General features: G+C 44.6%; 1 protein-coding gene across 1 annotated transcript in view; it reads right to left on the bottom strand.

Moving 5' to 3' along the window:
• Positions 1 to 22,437, bottom strand: part of MID2 (midline 2) — a 213,923-nt gene that overhangs the window by 180,918 nt on the left and 10,568 nt on the right. Inside the window, exon 2 of the mRNA XM_075259369.1 lies at positions 12,883 to 13,593. Within this exon, the coding sequence (XP_075115470.1) occupies positions 12,883 to 13,542 (660 nt within the window). The 5' untranslated portion in view covers positions 13,543 to 13,593. The remainder of the gene's footprint in view (positions 1 to 12,882; positions 13,594 to 22,437) is intronic.

Below are 22,437 nucleotides of genomic sequence, written 5' to 3'. Positions count from 1 at the left end.
CCCACTGTAAAAGTTGGTGGAGGTTCCATCATGCTTTGGGGCTGTGTGGCCAATGCCGGCATCGGGAATCTTGTTAAAGTTGAGGGTCGCATGGATTCCACTCAGTATCAGCAGATTCTTGAGAATAATGTTCAAGAATCAGTGACGAAGTTGAAGTTACGCCGGGGATGGATATTTCAGCAAGACAATGATCCAAAACACCGCTCCAAATCCTCAGGCATTCATGCAGAGGAACAATTACAATGTTCTGGAATGGCCATCCCAGTCCCCAGACCTGAATATCATTGAACATCTGTGGGATGATTTGAAGCGGGCTGTCCATGCTCGGCGACCATCTAACTTAACTGAACTTGAATTGTTTGTCCAAAATACCTTTATCCAGGATCCAGGAACTGATTAAAAGCTACAGGAAGCGACTAGAGGCTGTTATCTTTGCAAAAGGAGGATGTACTAAATATTAATGTCACTTTTCTGTTGAGGTGCCCATACTTTTGCACCGGTCAAATTTTGGTTTAATGCTTATTGCGCATTTTCTGTTAGTACAATAAACCTCATTTCAATCCTGAAATATTACTGTGTCCATCAGTTATTAGATATATCAAACTGAAATGGCTGTTGCAAATACCAAAATATTTAGAACTAAAAATGATTAAGATTAATAGGGGTGCCCAAACTTTTTCATAGGACTGTACATATTGGGGAAGCTAGCTAGTAAGGAGGAGAGCGGTGCTTGTCAATTGGGGTGCCAACCCAGGGAAGGGTAGTGCAAATAGAAACTGAAGAAGTGAACACAATTGTGATCATACAGCCTGAGTCTTTCTGATGTTACAGAAGGAAAATGATCCATGAAACTTGTGCATGGAGACTAAAGCAAGTACTACACTGACACTGAGCTGTGTAATGAGCTATGACAAAATGTGTGCAACAAATTGCTTTGAGGCATATGGCTGCTGTTGTGAAGCTACTCGACAACCCTTGGGATAGCCAGGGATACAGTTTGTGGAACTGCTACTACTAGGTGTACTACAACTGAACTGTGTGCTGCTCCAGCTACAGGCAACCACTATTATATACTGGAGTTTATGTTGTGCGAGCAGCGGGCCCAAACCCAATGGAGGGGACTATAGGATGGGAGTAGTAGTTGTAGCTTTGATGTCAACAGGAGTCCAAGGACACCAAACCAACTCCAGACCACCTCCCAGATTGGACCAAGCCCATGGGGACTTGCAATGTACCTGGTGAAGGTGCTGGTTATACCCTGGGGAGCTTCCAGTTGGAAAGGAGTACGTTCCTACCTTAAGTGGCGTCCTGAAGGGCCCTGATGGTAAGCACAGTAGTGACTGAAGACAGAAGTGCAGTTGAACCAAGATGAACTTTATCAAGGTAACTGATAACATTTGCAGCTTCCCAATGGGATTGTAGTAGTGATAGGGTTTCACTGTGGTGCCTGTTCCCAAACTCGGGATGAGGGATGGCTTCTTTTTTCCGCTACTAGCTATTTGAAGTCAATGGGAGTCATTTTTGGCATCGGATTTTGAGGCGGATTCCACGTCAAAATCTGCTGCCAAAAAACTCCATGTGAACAAACCCTTAGGTTGTTTCTCATGTCTCTGGGCCCTAAGTGCTTTCATGTTGTCCATTTTATGCTCAATATTTCAGAGTAGGGTTTCCATTAAGGATATGAAAGGGAGAGTGAGGGTCAGCGGTGTCTGGTGGGGCACGTAGGGATAGATCAAGGGAAAGATTCATGGCAGGCCTCTCTCAGGGTCAGAGTTAGCTATTGACTGATTGTTCAATCACCTTTTCTCCGTGTCATCCCCATAGTACTTTTGTTCCATCACCATCATCTGTTTCCATCTCCATTCTGTACTAGTCGTCTATCAGTAAGTTACTATTTCCTTTTGTTCTGTTTGTACTCTTTCCTTTACAGATAACATGCCCCTGCAAAGTGAGGAATCATCCCGATAAAGCCCCACTTTTTCCAGTCAACCAATGCCCCAGATATTTTTAGTCTAGCAATTTCCATAGTCTATATGTTGTAGAATCTCTACCTCCTCCTAGAAATGTATCTCCATAAATCTTACCACTCTTATCTCTTAGGGAGAGTGTGTGCCTACATAGGCGTACGGAGACTTACAAGTCATTCCTGCTCTGCTAGGGATTCTGGGTAAAAAATATGCAAATCTATTCTCCAGGATGTAATTAGGAGAACAGTGCCTCTGTATGCCGCCCTCTAGAGGACGACCCCTTAACATCATGCATAACTCAGTTAATAAGCCTACTAACATGATGCAGAGTTTATTGCCAAATTAGTATTTCTATTCCAAAAGGAACAGATTCCCAGCTATGGACAGCGCTGTTTCGGCCCATTGGGCCTCCTCAGCATAGCGCAGGGATACTGATTTGGCAGAGTGAGAGACTATAGACCAGGGTCAGGGGATAATCGTACACATTAGGGAGAGTGTGTGCCTACATAGGCGTACCACATCATGTTAGTAGGCTTATTAACTGAGTCATGCATGATGTTAAGGGGGCTGCCCTCTAAAGGGCAGCATACAGAGGCACTGTTCTCCTAATTACATCCTGGAGAATAGAATGCATATTTAATACACTATATCCAATGTTTTCTGTTATGATAAATTTGTAAATGTGATAACCACTAGTATTCAATACATTACTATACGAGCTCGTACCCAATCATTAAGGATTCCCCAAATATTCATAAAGAAGGCAGTACAGAATGGCTGCGGCATCAATATATCATCAATATGACAGCGCTGCCCTCCCATCATCACATCTCAGGATTATCATCTTCAGCTTGGCACGGCTCATGAGCATTCAGTTGTTCATCTGTTCTTTAGTAAATTAGATATCAGTATTTTCCTGCATCAAGTATATGATTAGGTCATTTGTTTTTAATTTGCTATGAGGACAAATTCATTTTAATTATGCAAATTTCAAGTGATTAAGAAATATGTATGCAATGCTTGGTGTAAACTGATGAACATGCAAAAAGGGAATATGCAAGTACAGAGAAAGAGGCCGCTAGGTAATTCAATTAGTCCCATTCTGGCAGCAAGAACTTTATGTAAGTGGTTTTTTTTCGTAACTATCCGTCTATGAATTCATCAGTGTTAGGAATATTGATCCACTCATCCACATAGACCAGCTATGACCACACTGTGTGAAGGATAGTCACTAGCACTTCAATACTGGGATGTTACATGGAATTACTTCTGGCCTCTGGTAATCCCAGTAGATCCTTGTAAAACATTTTTGGTTTTAATTTTTTTTTTTACTTTAGACAATATCGTTATATTTTAAAATCTGTCAATGCTCAGATCTCATAAATCTGCTGTAATCTGTAGGGTAACCCCGCACCAAGTGTTCAATATCCCTACATCATTCCCACTAGGGAGATTAAGCGTTACACTGCATCACGCGAAATCAATGATATGTTTGTGTAATGCACAGTCATGCCGAGTCCTCCAGAGCAAAAGATGATCTCTGTGCCCCCTCCTCACAGGTTAATAAATCAGCATTCTCAATAGTGGATTTCACCTCCTTCCCATGTCAATGTAGAATTATTTGCAGGATATCAATGGCTCAAGAACCCTAACTAGTTAATCTGATTATTGGTGCCAACGTGCTTATTGATGTGCATGGGAAGTAAAGGCTGCTATGATGTCATAGAATTACTACTTTAGCAAAAAAGTTAACGGAATTGTCCAAGAATACATATTGGCAGCCTATCCATAGGAGATGTAAGTGACTGGGAGCTGAGGTGCACTCACTGCACAATACATGGGGCTTCCTGCTGACCAGGGGTGGGGAGTTGCAAAGTTAGAGTCAGGGCCCATTCAGAAAAAAGTTGACAACTATGACCCCAGCTTCAAAATATTTAATTAATTAAATCATTAATTTTTAATGATATTATACGGTTAGTATTGGGACTGTATAATTAGTAAGAGACATATGGTATGTACTTGAGTATAAGCCAAATTTTTCAGCACAGTTTTTATGCTGAAATAGCCCCCCTCGGCTTATACTCGAGTCAGGGTCCATGGAGCACAGAGACTTGCAAAGACCTGCATATATTAAACGAAGGGGGAGGTCCTTTAGTGCTACTGCTCTGTGATTGGCTTGTCATGTAAATCACGTGACTGTGATGTCATCAAAGGTAGCCACTAGAATGTAACGTCTGCCGATAAGTCAGTGGCCATTATGTGCAAGATTCATTGTTTCTTACAGAAGATGTCTGTCATATTGAGGAGAGGAAGCTACAGTAAAGAGAAAGTAAAACACACAGGTACCTGCTGGGGTTACTATTCTTATAAATGTCAGGCATTTGGGGTTATTCATTTAGTTTCAGTAACTCCATGTGCCTCGCATTAATAACAGTTAACCCCATCATGTCCCTCATATTAACCCCTGTGTGCCCCATATAAGGGTTACTAATATGTGAGACACATGGGGTACTAATAAAGGAACTTAATTATGAAGATACCAAATTATTACCTTCATATGTCCCACATATCAGTAACTCTTATGTGAGGCACACAGGGGGTTAATGTGAGGGACATGATGGGGTTAACTGCTATTACTATGATCACCATGGAGTTACTAAGCTGCAATGCACATGACCAGACTTTTTATCTGCAACGGTGGATTCCCCCCCTCCAGGCTTATACTCGAGTCAATAAGTTTTCCCAGGTTTTTGTGGTAAAATTAGGGGCCTCAACTTATATTCGGGTCGGCTTATACTCGAGTATATACAGTAGTTTGTTGCCTATTTACTTTTATAGGAATTCAGTCACTAGTTTGTAATTATTTAGAGCAGCTCTTCTGCTTCTGACTGACTATGGCTGTCGGCCATTTATGAAGGAGTCGGGAGTCAGAGCAGAAGTTGGACTCAGTCTAAGAAAAAACTGAATAGTCAGTAGTTGGTCCTCGATCCAACGTATTTGGAATCTTTTCTCCACCACCACCATTCCTGAGCCATTGGTGGACATTTAATTAAATTCTGGTTTAATACTTGAAGACGAGGGTTCATCCATCATACATCGCTACTGTAGATATAAAGGGAGACACCTTATAATTGAAAAGAAAAGGAAAAAGCCTGTGGTTATTCTGGATGTATTGTGGTATACCTGACCGAAAACTGCTATTTGGGCACAACTATGTTAGGATCCACCACATGTATATTGTACCTACAGTAATGGGACCTGCCAACACTGTGATGTGGTTATGTCTGTTTAGACACAAATTACTACATGGGAAGGAGGTACTCGTTGTCTTAAGACAAAAGGTGGGACCATCTATATACAGTATTTGGACTGCTGTACAGTATTATCTTTCCTTGATATTTTGCCTTCACAAACACGTTATCCCAGTGTCTCACAACTAGGGCTTACAAGCATTATTCCTTATTGCCTCTTTTGATATCAATCCAGAAACTGCAGAATAAAGTCTAAAATTCTGGGTTATTTTTTTGTATAGAGTTATTTCAGACTGAATAATGCAAGCAGACCTGGGAGCAGGATAAGGATGTATTCACATGGGGATGTTGTATTGTGTTTAGTGAGTATGCTTAGCAAATTTGTTAAATGTGGAATAAAGCATATGGCAATAGAAAAACATCCATCTGGTTAGGGTTAAAGTGGTTATCGGGGATATACTAAAGCTTATTAGCGCATTCCCTCCACTGGCTAAGCTTTATTGTGAATATATAAGTTGGTCTCCCAAAACCCCAAAGATAACTTATGCAGGGTGCAACTTAAGCAGAGGGACAAGAGTTCGGCCACCCCAGCTGGCTTGTGTAGGGGTAAACTTCGGTGCTCTGGGGGACTCACTTATAAATTAGTAATCGATTCAGGGAATGTCCTAGTAAGCTTTCTTACTCCTCAGATAATCCCTTTAAGACTGTTAAAGATGCCTGCTATTGCTTTTGCATAGTAGACTATGATTCCGTGTCCGGCATACATTTATATCCATTTTTATAAACATGATGTGAATGTTCCCAAACTAGTAAGGTTGATCTGTAGTTCTGAACTACTGCACCCACAGCAGGAGGTGCAGAGGTAGCCGTTGCCACCAGGCCCTGGACTCTGAGGGGGCCCTAAAGGTCTATCTGACACATGAAGCACACCACTATTCTATATGGCATACGATAGGTATTGGCCCCATTACAGATTTGCACCGGGGTCTTGGGGCCTCATGTTACACCTCCATGGTATAATCCATGTTCACTTTCATGTTTTTGACCATTTTTAAATGAAAGCCATCATGTTATCGGCTGCTGTGCCCCAGTTTTCCTTTAGAGAAGTTTACATACAAATGCTGTCAATGGAAAACACTGCACTGGGATGCACACATATTGTGTATATTGAGGGCCTCATGCAAACAGCCATATTATCGGCCTGTGTTGTACGAAGCCATAATACGGACCCCTATTGTGCATGGAGCTTTCTCATGTAGGCTTTGCTTCAAGGGGAGAATATTGGCAGACAAAGCATTATACTGTGACACACAATCCCCAGGGCTCTGTTTGCTCTGTGCAGCCTCCTTCACACACCATTGTATTACAGTAAGTGAATTCAGCTCTGCTACATCTGCAGAGTTCATGTGAGATTAATTTGCTCCAGGCATATCAAACCTGTTTCAAGAATCCCAGACATGGCGCTTCATCTATGGAAAATCACAAGTGTATCACATGTTTTAAAAGGAACCTGGAAGTATATTTATGCTGCAAAAGCCACATGCATGAAATATTGACAGATTCCCAAATATCGGGTAAATACTGTATGTTTTATGAATCAATACAACTGTTAAGGTGATTGCTCATTCCCCTCTACCCTTCTCAGACTGTTTTTATTGCAAGTGACAGACAGATGCACCAGGGGATGTGCTGACAACAATTTGTACAGATGCGATCAATGACAAATAAGCAAATTGAAGATCTTTCCTACAAATGATCTATCAGGCCCTTAAAGGGAATGTCAGGCCACAAGTTGATTTTTCAGACTGATATAGGTCATCAGAATGTGACCTTTTGGGTCTAACAACTGGACCCCACACAGATCAGCTGTTTTGGCAGCTTCTAGGTGCTGTTGGATGGGGAGTACGGCAGCCCTGTTCCTATTCAAGCAATATACTGATGACCTATTCTGTGGTTATCAGACATAAACATCAATTTGAAGCTGAAAAACCCCTTTAGGGCTCCTTCACACGATGTAACGCTCCGCTCATTTTGTCCAGTTCACACGTGTAAAAATACACATGTAAAATGTAGTAAGCCATTGAGTTCAACCAAAAGCAGCAATAAAAATGAAAACGTTACAGAAACTGTGTATAAATCCAGCCTAAAATATATCAGTGGAAACCAGAGGCAGCGCTATACAGATGAAGTAAATGTGTGAACACCTACATCATGACAAGAGACTGACAAGTATCTAATGACTATACACCTGCCAAGTGTACAAGTGACCTTCACAAAGTGATCACCACTTAGCATGTTATACTGCAGCACTGGATGACAGCGCACTTTCCTTAAATCCAATTCCTGTTCTGTCACTGCGTCTGGAGTCTACATTTTTTAACAAGGTGGGGCAAATGTGCAAATTCAGATACAGTTCACATTAAAATAACATCTGCCTGTCAGTAGAAGCCATGAGTCTATAGTAACAGTATTTGCTTCATACACTTGCAGTTTTCTCCTATTTGGCAGGTATATGGTAAGAATGTAAAGAAGCTACACATTCTATAATATCCAAGATCAGTCAATATTTTGTAGTACTTTAGCCTAAGAAATGCATAAAGATCAGGGGTCCAATAATGAAGATAAACGTGACACCACCAATCTATTACAAAATTGCAAACAATGGAACAAACTCCAACATACCCCAACAAGCCTAGAAACCCCAACAAGCTCAACATACTCCAACAAGCTCGACATACCCCAACAAGCCCAGAAAACCCCAACAAGCCCAGAGAACCCCAACAAGCCCAACAAACCCCAACAAGCCCAACAAACCCAACATACCCCAACAAGCCCAACATACCCCAACAAGCCCAACAAACCCCAACAAGCCCAACATACCACAACAAGCCCAACAAGATCAACAAACCACAACAAGCTCAACAAACCCCAAGAAGCCCAACATACCCCAACAAGCCCAACATACCCCACCAAGCCCAACATACCCCAACAAGCCCAACATACCCCAACAAGCTCAACATACCCCGACAAACCCAAAAAAACCAACAAGCCCAACATATCCCAAAAAGCCCAACATACCCCATCAAGCTCAACATACCCCAACAAGCCCAACAAAACCCAAAAAGCTCAACATACCCCAACAAGCCCAACATACCCCAACAAGCCCAACAAACCCCAACAAGCTCAACAAACCCCAACAAGCTGAACAAACCCCAAGAAGCCCAACATACCCCAAGAATCCCAACATACCCCAACAAGCTCAACATAACCCAACAAGCCCAACAAACCCCAACAAGCTCAACATACCCCAACAAGCCCAACATACCCCAACAAGCCCAACAAACCCCAACAAGCTCAACATACCCCAACAAGCCCAACATACCCCAACAAGCCCAACAAACCCCAACAAGCCCAACATAATTATATTTATAATATATTAATTATATATAATTATAATTATAATAGAGGTGCCCTAGTGACAAGCCAAGATTTTACATAATGATACCAGTAACAGACAGAGCTCTGGCAATTCCCCAGTCTCCTATCATTTTAAGAGAGAGTGGGTGTCAGATAAAAATAAATCAAATAAAATGTGAAACTGCTTCACAAATATATCAAGATAACTAAGAAACTCCAGACACTGAGATATTTTGTGCATATGTGTATTTCAATCAATTTCTAACCTTGTGTGCAGACTTCCCAAAGTCTAACTAAACTTTATTTTATCATAAATCAATAGTGCAGGTGAGAGAAACATAATTTGCAATATACTAAAGAAAAGTGTCTTTATGTCTTATCTTGATTTTGGTTTGTACAGTATACACAAGCATATCATTTTACAATGAAGTCTATATAAAGCAGAGGAAGGATAAGAAAACAGACAGACAGATATGAGGCTGTCTACTAAATTATTTGACTTATTTCTTGCAGGAGAAGCCAGAATTGTATTCCTGTGTCGTGAAGGAGAACTGTCTCTCTATTGTGCAGATGTCCGAAGGTTCTACAGAACGCTTCTCTTCCTCCCCCCTACCCTCTCCATAGACATCAGATTTGATCAATGGTAGGTATATTAAAAAAGTTTATTATCTTTCACTTGCACAGTAGATTTATATATTAACAAAAAGTTTAGTTGTGCTTAACTGTCAGCACACATGGTATCTGCCGGCATCATGTTATAGAGTGGAAGGAGCTGAGCAGATTGATACAAAATTTCACACTTGAGAGAGGCATCTGTATTCCCGAAACGCGTTGTGTAATAAATAAAGACAGTCATTTAGACCAGCGCGCCCATTGCCTCTTTTTTCTACTATGTGGATGATACAAAGTTTTGTCATTTATCAATTTATTCATGGGGTGGTTCTACATGGAGTGTTATCATTCACCGATAGGACCGCCCCCATGACTAAATGACTGTTTATAAACATACAGAGAATAAACAAATAAATTACCGTATATACTCAAATATAAGCCGAATTTTTCAGCACAGTTTTTGTGCTGAAAAAGCCCCCCCTCGGCTTATACTTGAGTCAAGCAAAAAAAAAAAATTTTTTTTTTTTTTTTTTTTGAGGGGGTCTATGACCAGCCACAATAGTAATCTATGGAATCTCCCATAAAAATGGAGAGAAAAAAAAAAAGCTTTAAAAAAATATAATACAAAAATAGGGTAAATAAAAGTTGTAAATCCCTCCTTTCCCTAGAATACATATAAAAGTAGAAAATTACTGTGATACACATTAGGTATCCTGTGTCTGAAAGTGCCCGGTCCACTGAATATAGGGGATCTGCAGTGCTCCCGTTCCGTCGGGAAGGGGTTAATAGGAGCACTGCAGATCCCCTATATTCAGCCAGACTGAATTCCAAGTGGGGGAAAAAAAACTTCAGTCCTCAGGGAAGGGGCAGACAGACAACCAAAACACCCCCTCCCCTTCCCCAACATCTACTGCACCCAAAAACTCCAACCATTTTAATTTCTGAAATTTTCCAGTAGCTGCTGCATTTCCCCCCTTGGCTTATACTCAAGTCAATAAGTTTTCCCAGTTTTTTGTGGTAAAATTAGCGGCATTGGCTTATATTCGGGTCGAGTATATACGGTAATAAATTACAAGTTATTCTGAATCTTTCCCCCCAATTTATAGATCAATCTATTTAGCTTGTCCTACTCCTATAACAAGCTGTCTACAGATTCGACTGTATTTTCATGGTGATAGACTCCCCTTAACTTCACTTACCGAAATCTCTACTCTATGTATAGCTATAGAATGGATTTGCGTATCAAACTATTGGATGTCGTAAAAAAAAATACAGTAACTAAGTCTAGAAACTGAAACATAATAAATGGCCTTACGCCTGGCCCGATAATTGGTACAACGAAAATCTGTTAAAAACCTTATTCCCGATTATGGAGTAAACAAGGCAGCAAGCGGCTGACAGACCAGGAACATCTGATCGCATCTTCTATGCAAGCCAAAAAAGTAATCTCTGTCAGCAGCACCCCTCCCATGTATACAGGGAAGTGCTGCCAACAATATGCAAACTGTATGGGCACAAACAATGATATGAACGAGAAACTGCCCTAATAAAGCTTGTGTAAAAGACCTGTTATACAAGCAGAGTGTGATCGATAAGACTGCACATCACTGCTTGTTCAGGCAGGAAATCTGCCCGTGTAAATCTATCCTACGTTTTAAAGCCTTCTTATAGGGTTTGTCTGAGACTTTCGTCCTAGAAATAGGTTTTGTAGTTCAAAATGAATCCCCCAACTAAGCTCCAGTACAAGAAACAACCCATAGACCAGGTCTATCTTACTACAATATAAGTATTTTGGGCTTTTTTGGAATATATTAGGACCAACCATTTAATAGGGATCCCAAAAACTAAGAGCCCAGAGGATCATCAAGCTTAGTTTTGAGGCCAGGACCATCTACTAACCAATATGCACCTACTGATCTCCATCTCCAAATTCCCTGACTCCACTGCTCCTCCACAGATTTCAGATATTTGCAATGACTTTCCGCCATGAGATCGTATCACCATATCCAAATGATCGGTTTTCTAAAAAGAGCTGTCCAAGCCACATAACCTGCAACACTAATAGAAGAAGAGTACACAGTCTAATGGTCATCATTTCACAGTCCTAATATATATATATATATATATATATATATATATATATATATATATATATATATACTTCCACAAATCAAATATGAGCCAGGGGTCCATATAAAGAACAGGAAAATAATGCATACCATAGTACAAGAACAACCACCAAAGGGTTCGTCCAAGATGAAGAAAAATGGATGAAGATTGTATAAGATAATAAAAGAAGCAGATCCACAGCCGGTCATACACATCGGCTTTTGTACTCCCTACAAGTGTTTGTGTACTGCGTTGCAGGCCTAACATCATATTAACACACACGACATGTGACTATGAGTGACTCTCAATTTTGGCTTTTAGAGGGGGACTCAAGCACCTCCTCTATGGCATCCATATGTCATAACAGAGTATATGCATGGCATTGTCTTCATGAGACATCCCTTTAAAAGGAGTCTATCATTAGAATTCCCTTTTTTTAACTACTGTATATACTCGAGTATAAGCCGACCCGAATATAAGCCGGGGCCCCTAATTTTACCATAAAAAACTGGGAAAACTTATTGACTCGAGTATAAGCCGAGGGGGGGAAATGCAGCAGCTACTGGAAAATTTAAAAAATTAAAATGGTCGGAGTTTTTGGGTGCAGTAGTTGCTGGGAAAGGGGAGGGGGTGTTTGGTTGTCTGTCTGCCCCTTCCCTGAGCTTGAGGACTGGGTTTTTTTTCCCCCACTTGGAATTCAGCCTGGCTGAATATAGGGTATCTGCAGTGCTCCTATTAACCCCTTCCTGACGGAACAGGAGCACTGCAGGTACCCTTTATTCAGTAGACTGGGCACTTTCAGACACAGGGATACCTAATGTGTATGTGTTTCACAGTCTTTTTGTACTTTTATATGTATTCTAGGGAAAGGAGGGATTTGGAACTTTTATTTACTTTATTTTTTTTATTATATTTTTTTAAAGCTTCTTTTTTTCTTCACTATTTTATGGGAGATTCTATACATTACTATTGTGGCTGGTCATAGACCCCCCTCCCAAAATATATATATATATATATATATATATATATATATATATATATATATTTTTTTTTTTTTTTTGCTTGACTCGAGTATAAACACAAAAGCTGTGCTGAAAAATTTGGGTTATACTCGACTATATACGGTAAGTACACTCTCCCGTTCAGCCACAGGAAAATGGCCAACGGACATACGCATTCGGCGCTTTTGGATGAAGGCACCAAGGTGACGTGTGAGGAGAGGTGGTCTGGAGATGGAGGCATCACTGGAGAGTTTTCAGACTTCAGAGGGGACGCCCCCTGTGCTGTCTGAAAACTAATTTACATATGGAAGAAAGAAGAAATTTCTCAGGAACGGCGGCACGGATCAGAATAATAAAGGTAAGACAAGAATAGCCTTTCTTCAGGCCATTCCTACGTGTACTTAGTTATAAAAGGGAATTCTAATGATAGAATCCCTTTAAGTGGTCATGTAGGGAACATCAAGAAATAACTGAGAACATAAGACAAGGCGTTACAATTACCAAGCAATGTAAACTGTGTCTTACCTTTAGCTTCTCATAGCGATCACTTAATGAAGCCACCTGATGCTCTCGGTGTCTACCAACTAATTTGCATAAGGCACAAATAAGCTGATCATCTACGGTACAGTACATATTAACCTTCTCGTTCTCGTGTTCCAGACAAATAAGTCCCCGAAAATGTGCATCTGGTACCGGTTCTACCAGGCGGTGGCTGGTAAAAGGCTTCTTATTAGGGTGAGTTGCCCGTAGACATCGGTCACAATAAGACACCTCACAAGTGATACATGTCTTCACGGCATCTCTTGGTGGCTCCACTTCACAGAACTGGCATGGGATCCTTTCCGTTGCCATGATTGGGATACTTTTGTAGATTTTGTCTCTGTGTTCGTCGCTGGGAGAACTTGGTACACTGATAGAGGCCTTCTGAAAGCGATCAATAATGTTCTGTAAAGTCACGTTGCGTTTCAACCCTTCCAAACCGCGATGATTGAGAGAAATGACATATCTACAGGTCGGGCACTGAAAGGCTGTAACAGGTTCCACTATTTCACTGGAAGAGCTTCCAGTAACAAGTATACGATGAGCACAGCTGAAGCACAAGCTATGAGCACACGGAAGCAGAAGCGGGTCCTCAAATAGCTCCAGACAAATTGGACAGGTTAGTTCTGACTCCAGTGTTTCCATGTTTATCTAAACCATTCCAGATTCAGGATATCTTGAGAGTCATCGTTTTACCTAAATGAAAACACATTTTTAGTTTTGTAGAATGTCACAGATTTTTTTTTATTTTACTAGAAACTTACCCATCCTTTTATCATTCTTATAGATATACTTGGGGAGGGGGGATTTTATGACGACTCGTGTAGGAAAATTAGTCAAAGGCTTTGGCCTCTTAATAATTCTCGAGCACTCCCATGCGCCAGTATTAACATCTAGGCCAGAGAACTAATAAATTCACACCAGGCATGAGTTATAGTATTAATTCGGTCCCACTCCACTCGCTTTCATAAAAAGTGGTGAGTGGGGCGCAGAAGTACCAAACACAAGCGCTGGTGCAGTAAAAGCACACGGACCCCATAGACTATAATGGGGTCCATGTGCTTACCGCCAGGGATCGTGCAGACAGGAAAGTAGTTCACCATCTACTTTCCTGTCCGGATGATTTATGTGGGCAGTGTGTGGCAAGCACACGGACCCCATTATTGTCTATGGGGTCCGTGTGCTTTTACTGCAATTGAGCTTGTATTCTGTTCGGGTGGTCCCCATGCAGACTCTTCCCGGACGGAATACAAAAGCAGATGTGAACAGGGTATAAAGGTTGGTTCATATCTGCCGGGGTAGCAGCAGTAGCAGCTGCCACAGGGCCCGGGACACTAGGGGGCCCGGTGACAGCTGCTACAGCTGCAGATTTTTTTAAAAAATAGGCCGTTACCTGCTGGAGTTACTCCAGCACGTAACAGGCCCTATATACTGCAGTACCGGGTGCTGCCTGAAGATGGAGAGGAGCTGCCTCCTCAAACAGTCCATCTTTTAAAGAGGACCTTTCATGATTTGGGGCACAGGCAGTTCTATATACTGCTGGAAAGACGACAGTGCTCTGAATTCAGCGCACCGTCGGCTTTCCTTATCTGTGCCCCGGGTAAAGAGCTAGCGGTGCCGGTACTGTAGCTCTTTACAGTCAGAAGGGCGTTCCTGACAGTCTGTCAGGAGCGTCCTTCTCCACAGCAGCGCCAATAGCGCTGTAGAGTGTGAGCGGGGAGGAACACCCCCTCCCTCTGCTCACAGTGCTCGTCCATAGATGAGTATTATTAGGAGGGGAGGGGGGAGTTCTGCTGTGGAGATGGACGTACCTGACAGAGTGTCAGGAATACCCTTCTGACTGTAAAGAGCTATGGTACCGGGACCGATTGCTCTTTACCCGGGGCACAGATCTGGAAAGCCGACAGTGCGCTGAATTCAGAGCACTGTCGTCTTTCCAGCAGTATATAGAACTGCCTGTGCCCCAAAACATGAAAGGTCCTCTTTAACAGTAGTAAAGATAGCAATTGCTGCCTTTACTACTGCACCCAAGCAGGGGCCGCCTGCTGTCCGGGCCCCCGCTGCCTCCTGGCACTTGCATAGTGACAGCGAGCAGGAGACACTTCTATCTCCTGCCCGCTGTCCCCAGGCCCTGTGCCGGCATCTATACTAGTAGATTGAAGGACCTGAGACATGACGTCATCAAAAGTCCTTTAATCTACTAACATAGACTCAGTGTATTTTGTGGGTGGAGCTACCCGGATTGTCAGGTCAGTGTACAATGGGCAAATGGGTTATAGGCTGTGAGGAAGAGGGGTACATGGGTGTGCAGGCTGTGTGTGAGAAAGTCTGCACCCCCATTCCTTCCTTTCTCACATACAGCCTGTACACCCATATACCACTCTTACTCACAGTCTGCAACCCCCATTCCACCCTATGTGAACAAGAGGAGGGAATGGGTGGTGTAGGCTGTGTGTGAGCAAGAGAGGTACATGGGCGTGCAGGCTGTGTGTGAGCAAAGAGGGTAACCTGGGGGGGCGCAGGCTGTGTGTGAGAAAGAAGGGGGAATGGGGCTGCAGGCTGTGGGTGATTAAGAGTGTGGTGGAATGGGGGGTTCCCCCCTCCAGATCGCCCTTTTGCTCGCACACAGCTTGCACCCCCATTTCCCCTCTTGCTTATACACACCATGCACCCCACGTCACCCTCTTATTCACATACAGCCTGCACGCCCATGTACTCCTCTTAGAAGGGGCCCCATGTCAAAAGTTCGCCACGGGGCCCCGCCATTCCTAGTTACGCCACTGCATGGACCCCATTATAGTGTATGGGGTCTGTGCGCTTTTACAGCACAGCACTTTGCACTTGCGCTTGGTATTTCGTTCGGGAGGGTCCCCATGTGGACTCCCCCGGACGGAATCCAAACACTGATGTGAACAGGGCATTACAGCCAAAGTTTACTAACTTTTGCCCTCCCAGCCACAAAGTAGTTGTCAGGCCCTAAACAATTTAACCAAAAGTGTTAGGGGACTGGCTGCAGGGGCCATATGTCCATGATGGAACATCATCATTGGAGGCCATGATACAGAGAATAAATGGGGCACCTGGTACATGACAGCACGATAGCGGCATTGACAACAGTATGGCTTAATTTGTTATTTTATAGAATTCTACATGTGGCGAAATGTGATTGATCTTAGACTACCGCTAATTTCCTGAACTTTTTCTATTGCTCAGAGAATTCTGTTCATGAAAATGTCACCACAGATTGGGAAAATAAATTAATAAAATAAATGTCAATATAACATATACTAAAAACATGTGAGAGGCCCCTCTGAAATACAGACTGTAATATTCTTGGGTTCTCCTCCATTGGAGCAAATGGCTTTAGTGTTGAGCACAACACAAGACAATGGGAGGATCCTGCAGGCCAGTTCAATCCTATAAGAATAAGTATATGTGTGTGTGTATATATATATATTTATTTCAAAACTGCCCAGTAGTTAAATCACCCCAAACCACCCACCCCACCCCCCCATATAGCGGTCACCAACTAAGAGGAAGATGAGACTCCACGGACTGTTATACCCCAAATCAACCACCCCAACCCCCCATACCCATCACTCCCCCCCCCCCCCGACTCCAACTCCCCCCCACACACACACACACACACACACTTTACTAGCTTTGGCAATGCCAAATATCTATTCGGACGTGCCAATAAAACCTGTTTGATTTGATTTGATTAAATCTGAAACACTGAGCCAGAATGAAAGCTGCAGCTTGTGTTTTTTTTTCTGTCTTATTCTCTTCCTAAACCAAGACAGCAGGGACAATAAATCTCAACTGCATGAACTTCAGATATCCGGTGATATTACAGAACAGGGAAGAGATGACCCTGGAGTCTCCAAAAGAAGCTCTAACACCAACAATCCGCCTTCCATTAGCTATAAATTAATGTATAAATGAAGGGATAGAATAATGGTTAATAGAGATGAGCGAACACTAAAATGTTCGAGGTTCGAAATTCGATTCGAACAGCCGCTCAATGTTCGTGTGTTCGAACGGGTTTCGAACCCCATTATAGTCTATGGGGAACAGATACTCGTTAAGGGGGAAACCCAAATCCGTGTCTGGAGGGTCACCAAGTCCACTATGACACCCCAGGAAATGATGCCAACACCTCTGGAATGACACTGGGACAGCAGGGGAAGCATGTCTGGGGGCATCTAACACACCAAAGACCCTCTATTACCCCAACATCACAGCCTAACAACTACACACTTTACACACTCAATACCACCTCTCTGACAGTAGGAAAACACCTTGAAACATGTGTATTTGGCACTTGCAGTGAGGAGAGCTTGTCACCAGCAGTGAATTTGGCCCTTGTAGTAAGTTGAGGTTGGCACCAACATTTGTTTTGAAAATCAGGGTGGATTGAGCCTCTAACCAGCAGAGTTTGGGCAAATTCATGGTGGAGGGAGCCTCTAAAAACCCCAGTTTGGACCAATTCATGGTGGAGGGAGACTCTAAAAACCCCAGTTTGGACCAATTCATGGTGGAGGGAGACTCTAAAAACCCCAGTTTGGACCAATTCATGGTGGAGGGAGCCTCTAAAAACCCCAGTTTGGACCAATTCATGGTGGAGGGAGCCTCTAACCAGCCCAGTTTGGACCAATTAATGGTGGAGGGAGCCTCTAAACAGCCAAGTTTTGGGAAATTCATGGTGGAGGGAGCCTCTAACCAGCCCAGTTTGGACCAATTCATGGTGGAGGGAGCCTCTAAACAGCCCAGTTTGGGCAAATTCATGGTGGAGGGAGCCTCTAACCAGCCCAGTTTGGACCAATTAATGGTGGAGGGAGCCTCTAACCAGCCCAGTTTGGACCAATTAATGGTGGAGGGAGCCTCTAACCACCCCAGTTTGGGCAAATTCATGGTGGAGGGAGCCTCTAACCAGCCCAGTTTGGACCAATTAATGGTGGAGGGAGCCTCTAAACAGCCCAGTTTGGGCAAATTCATGGTGGAGGGAGCCTCTAAACAGCCAAGTTTGGACCAATTAATGGTGGAGGGAGCCTCTAAACAGCCCAGTTTGGGCAAATTCATGGTGGAGGGAGCCTCTAAAAAACCCAGTTTGGACCAATTCATGGTGGAGGGAGCCTCTAATTAGCCCAGTTTGGACCAATTAATTGTGGAGGGAGCCTCTAACCAGCCCAGTTTGGACCAATTAATGGTGGAGGGAGCCTCTAAAAAACCCAGTTTGGACCAATTCATGGTGGAGGGAGCCTCTAATTAGCCCAGTTTGGACCAATTAATTGTGGAGGGAGCCTCTAACCAGCCCAGTTTGGACCAATTAATGGTGGAGGGAGCCTCTAACCACCCCAGTTTGGACCAATTCATGGTGGAGGGAGCCTCTAACCACCCCAGTTTGGGCAAATTCATGGTGGAGGGAGCCTCTAACCAGCCCAGTTTGGACCAATTAATGGTGGAGGGAGCCTCTAAACAGCCCAGTTTGGGCAAATTCATGGTGGAGGGAGCCTCTAAACAGCCAAGTTTTGGGAAATTCATGGTGGAGGGAGCCTCTAACCAGCCCAGTTTGGACCAATTCATGGTGGAGGGAGCCTCTAAACAGCCCAGTTTGGGCAAATTCATGGTGGAGGGAGCCTCTAAAAAACCCAGTTTGGACCAATTCATGGTGGAGGGAGCCTCTAATTAGCCCAGTTTGGACCAATTAATTGTGGAGGGAGCCTCTAACCAGCCCAGTTTGGACCAATTAATGGTGGAGGGAGCCTCTAACCACCCCAGTTTGGGCAAATTCATGGTGGAGGGAGCCTCTAACCAGCCCAGTTTGGACCAATTAATGGTGGAGGGAGCCTCTAACCAGCCCAGTTTGGACCAATTAATGGTGGAGGGAGCCTCTAACCACCCCAGTTTGGACCAATTCATGGTGGAGGGAGCCTCTAACCAGCCCAGTTTGGACCAATTCATGGTGGAGGGAGCCTCTAAACAGCCCAGTTTGGGCAAATTCATGGTGGAGGGAGCCTCTAAAAAACCCAGTTTGGACCAATTCATGGTGGAGGGAGCCTCTAATTAGCCCAGTTTGGACCAATTAATTGTGGAGGGAGCCTCTAACCAGCCCAGTTTGGACCAATTAATGGTGGAGGGAGCCTCTAACCACCCCAGTTTGGACCAATTCATGGTGGAGGGAGCCTCTAACCACCCCAGTTTGGACCAATTCATGGTGGAGGGAGCCTCTAAACAGCCCAGTTTGGGCAAATTCATGGTGGAGGGAGCCTCTAACCAGCCCAGTTTGGACCAATTAATGGTGGAGGGAGCCTCTAAACAGCCCAGTTTGGGCAAATTCATGGTGGAGGGAGCCTCTAACCAGCCCAGTTTGGACCAATTAATGGTGGAGGGAGCCTCTAAACAGCCAAGTTTTGGGAAATTCATGGTGGAGGGAGCCTCTAACCAGCCCAGTTTGGACCAATTAATGGTGGAGGGAGCCTCTAACCACCCCAGTTTGGGCAAATTCATGGTGGAGGGAGCCTCTAACCAGCCCAGTTTGGACCAATTAATGGTGGAGGGAGCCTCTAAACAGCCCAGTTTGGGCAAATTCATGGTGGAGGGAGCCTCTAAACAGCCAAGTTTTGGGAAATTCATGGTGGAGGGAGCCTCTAACCAGCCCAGTTTGGACCAATTCATGGTGGAGGGAGCCTCTAAACAGCCCAGTTTGGGCAAATTCATGGTGGAGGGAGCCTCTAAAAAACCCAGTTTGGACCAATTCATGGTGGAGGGAGCCTCTAATTAGCCCAGTTTGGACCAATTAATTGTGGAGGGAGCCTCTAACCAGCCCAGTTTGGACCAATTAATGGTGGAGGGAGCCTCTAACCACCCCAGTTTGGGCAAATTCATGGTGGAGGGAGCCTCTAACCAGCCCAGTTTGGACCAATTAATGGTGGAGGGAGCCTCTAACCAGCCCAGTTTGGACCAATTAATGGTGGAGGGAGCCTCTAACCACCCCAGTTTGGACCAATTCATGGTGGAGGGAGCCTCTAACCAGCCCAGTTTGGACCAATTCATGGTGGAGGGAGCCTCTAAACAGCCCAGTTTGGGCAAATTCATGGTGGAGGGAGCCTCTAAAAAACCCAGTTTGGACCAATTCATGGTGGAGGGAGCCTCTAATTAGCCCAGTTTGGACCAATTAATTGTGGAGGGAGCCTCTAACCAGCCCAGTTTGGACCAATTAATGGTGGAGGGAGCCTCTAAAAAACCCAGTTTGGACCAATTCATGGTGGAGGGAGCCTCTAAACAGCCCAGTTTGGGCAAATTCATGGTGGAGGGAGCCTCTAACCAGCCCAGTTTGGACCAATTAATGGTGGAGGGAGCCTCTAAACAGCCAAGTTTTGGGAAATTCATGGTGGAGGGAGCCTCTAACCAGCCCAGTTTGGACCAATTAATGGTGGAGGGAGCCTCTAACCAGCCCAGTTTGGACCAATTAATGGTGGAGGGAGCCTCTAACCAGCCCAGTTTGGACCAATTAATGGTGGAGGGAGCCTCTAAACAGCCAAGTTTTGGGAAATTCATGGTGGAGGGAGCCTCTAACCAGCCCAGTTTGGACCAATTCATGGTGGAGGGAGCCTCTAAACAGCCCAGTTTGGGCAAATTCATGGTGGAGGGAGCCTCTAAAAAACCCAGTTTGGACCAATTCATGGTGGAGGGAGCCTCTAATTAGCCCAGTTTGGACCAATTAATTGTGGAGGGAGCCTCTAACCAGCCCAGTTTGGACCAATTAATGGTGGAGGGAGCCTCTAACCACCCCAGTTTGGGCAAATTCATGGTGGAGGGAGCCTCTAACCAGCCCAGTTTGGACCAATTAATGGTGGAGGGAGCCTCTAACCACCCCAGTTTGGACCAATTCATGGTGGAGGGAGCCTCTAACCACCCCAGTTTGGACCAATTCATGGTGGAGGGAGCCTCTAAACAGCCCAGTTTGGGCAAATTCATGGTGGAGGGAGCCTCTAACCAGCCCAGTTTGGACCAATTAATGGTGGAGGGAGCCTCTAAACAGCCCAGTTTGGGCAAATTCATGGTGGAGGGAGCCTCTAACCAGCCCAGTTTGGACCAATTAATGGTGGAGGGAGCCTCTAAACAGCCAAGTTTTGGGAAATTCATGGTGGAGGGAGCCTCTAACCAGCCCAGTTTGGACCAATTAATGGTGGAGGGAGCCTCTAACCACCCCAGTTTGGGCAAATTCATGGTGGAGGGAGCCTCTAACCAGCCCAGTTTGGACCAATTAATGGTGGAGGGAGCCTCTAAACAGCCCAGTTTGGGCAAATTCATGGTGGAGGGAGCCTCTAAACAGCCAAGTTTTGGGAAATTCATGGTGGAGGGAGCCTCTAACCAGCCCAGTTTGGACCAATTCATGGTGGAGGGAGCCTCTAAACAGCCCAGTTTGGGCAAATTCATGGTGGAGGGAGCCTCTAAAAAACCCAGTTTGGACCAATTCATGGTGGAGGGAGCCTCTAAACAGCCCAGTTTGGGCAAATTCATGGTGGAGGGAGCCTCTAACCAGCAGAGTTGGGGGAAATCAGGGTGGAGGGAGCCTAGTATTAGCAGAATTGTGCAACGCTTATGGTGGATGAGTATGAGGATGCGGAGGAATTGGAGAGGTTGAGTACAGACATGGAGTTTCATGTTGGGGTGCTTTACACAGGTGGGCACAAAAATGACGGCTCTACCCAGTGGTGGTTCATTTTTATCAAAGTGAGCCGGTCGGCACTCTCAGCTGACAGACGGGTGCGCTTGTCAGTGATGATGCCACCGGCTGCACTGAACACCCTCTCAGATAGGACGCTGGCGGCAGGACAGGACAGCACCTCCAAGGCATATAGGGCAAGTTCAAGCCACAGGTCCAACTTCGACACCCAATACGTGTAGGGCGCAGAGGGGTCGGAGAGGACAGGGCTGTGGTCGGAAAGGTATTCCCGCAACATGCGCCTATACTTCTCACGCCTGGTGACACTAGGACCCTCCGTGGCGGCACTTTGGCGAGGGGGTGCCATCAAGGTGTCCCAGACCTTAGACAGTGTGCCCCTCGTTTGTGTGGACCGGTGAGAACTTGGTTGCCTACTGGAGGAACTGCCCTCCCTGCCGCCAACGTCACATGCTGGAAACATCTCCATCATATTCTGCACCAATTGCCTGTGGCAAGCATTGATGCGATTGGCCCTCCCCTCTACCGGAATAAAAGACGAGATGTTGTTTTTATACCGGGGGTCAAGGATAGCAAAGATCCAGTACTGGTTGTCCTCCATGATTTTGACAATACGCTTGTCGGTTGTAAAGCACCCCAACATGAACTCAGCCATGTCTGCCACAGTGTTAGTTGGCATGACTCCTCTGGCCCCACCGGAAAGTTCAATCTCCATTTCCTCCTCATCCTCCATGTCTACCCATCCGCGCTGCAACAATGGGACGATTCGAAGTTGCCCGGAAGCCTCCTGTATCACCATCACATCATCGGACAACTCTTCTTCCTCCTCCTCCTCCTCCTCCTCCTCCATT

This window comes from Leptodactylus fuscus, chromosome 11 (assembly GCF_031893055.1).
Source record: "Leptodactylus fuscus isolate aLepFus1 chromosome 11, aLepFus1.hap2, whole genome shotgun sequence".
Classification (NCBI taxonomy): Eukaryota; Metazoa; Chordata; class Amphibia; order Anura; family Leptodactylidae; genus Leptodactylus; species Leptodactylus fuscus.
The sequence above is the reverse complement of the archived record's forward strand: the minus strand, read 5'-3'. Positions and strand labels throughout refer to the sequence as shown.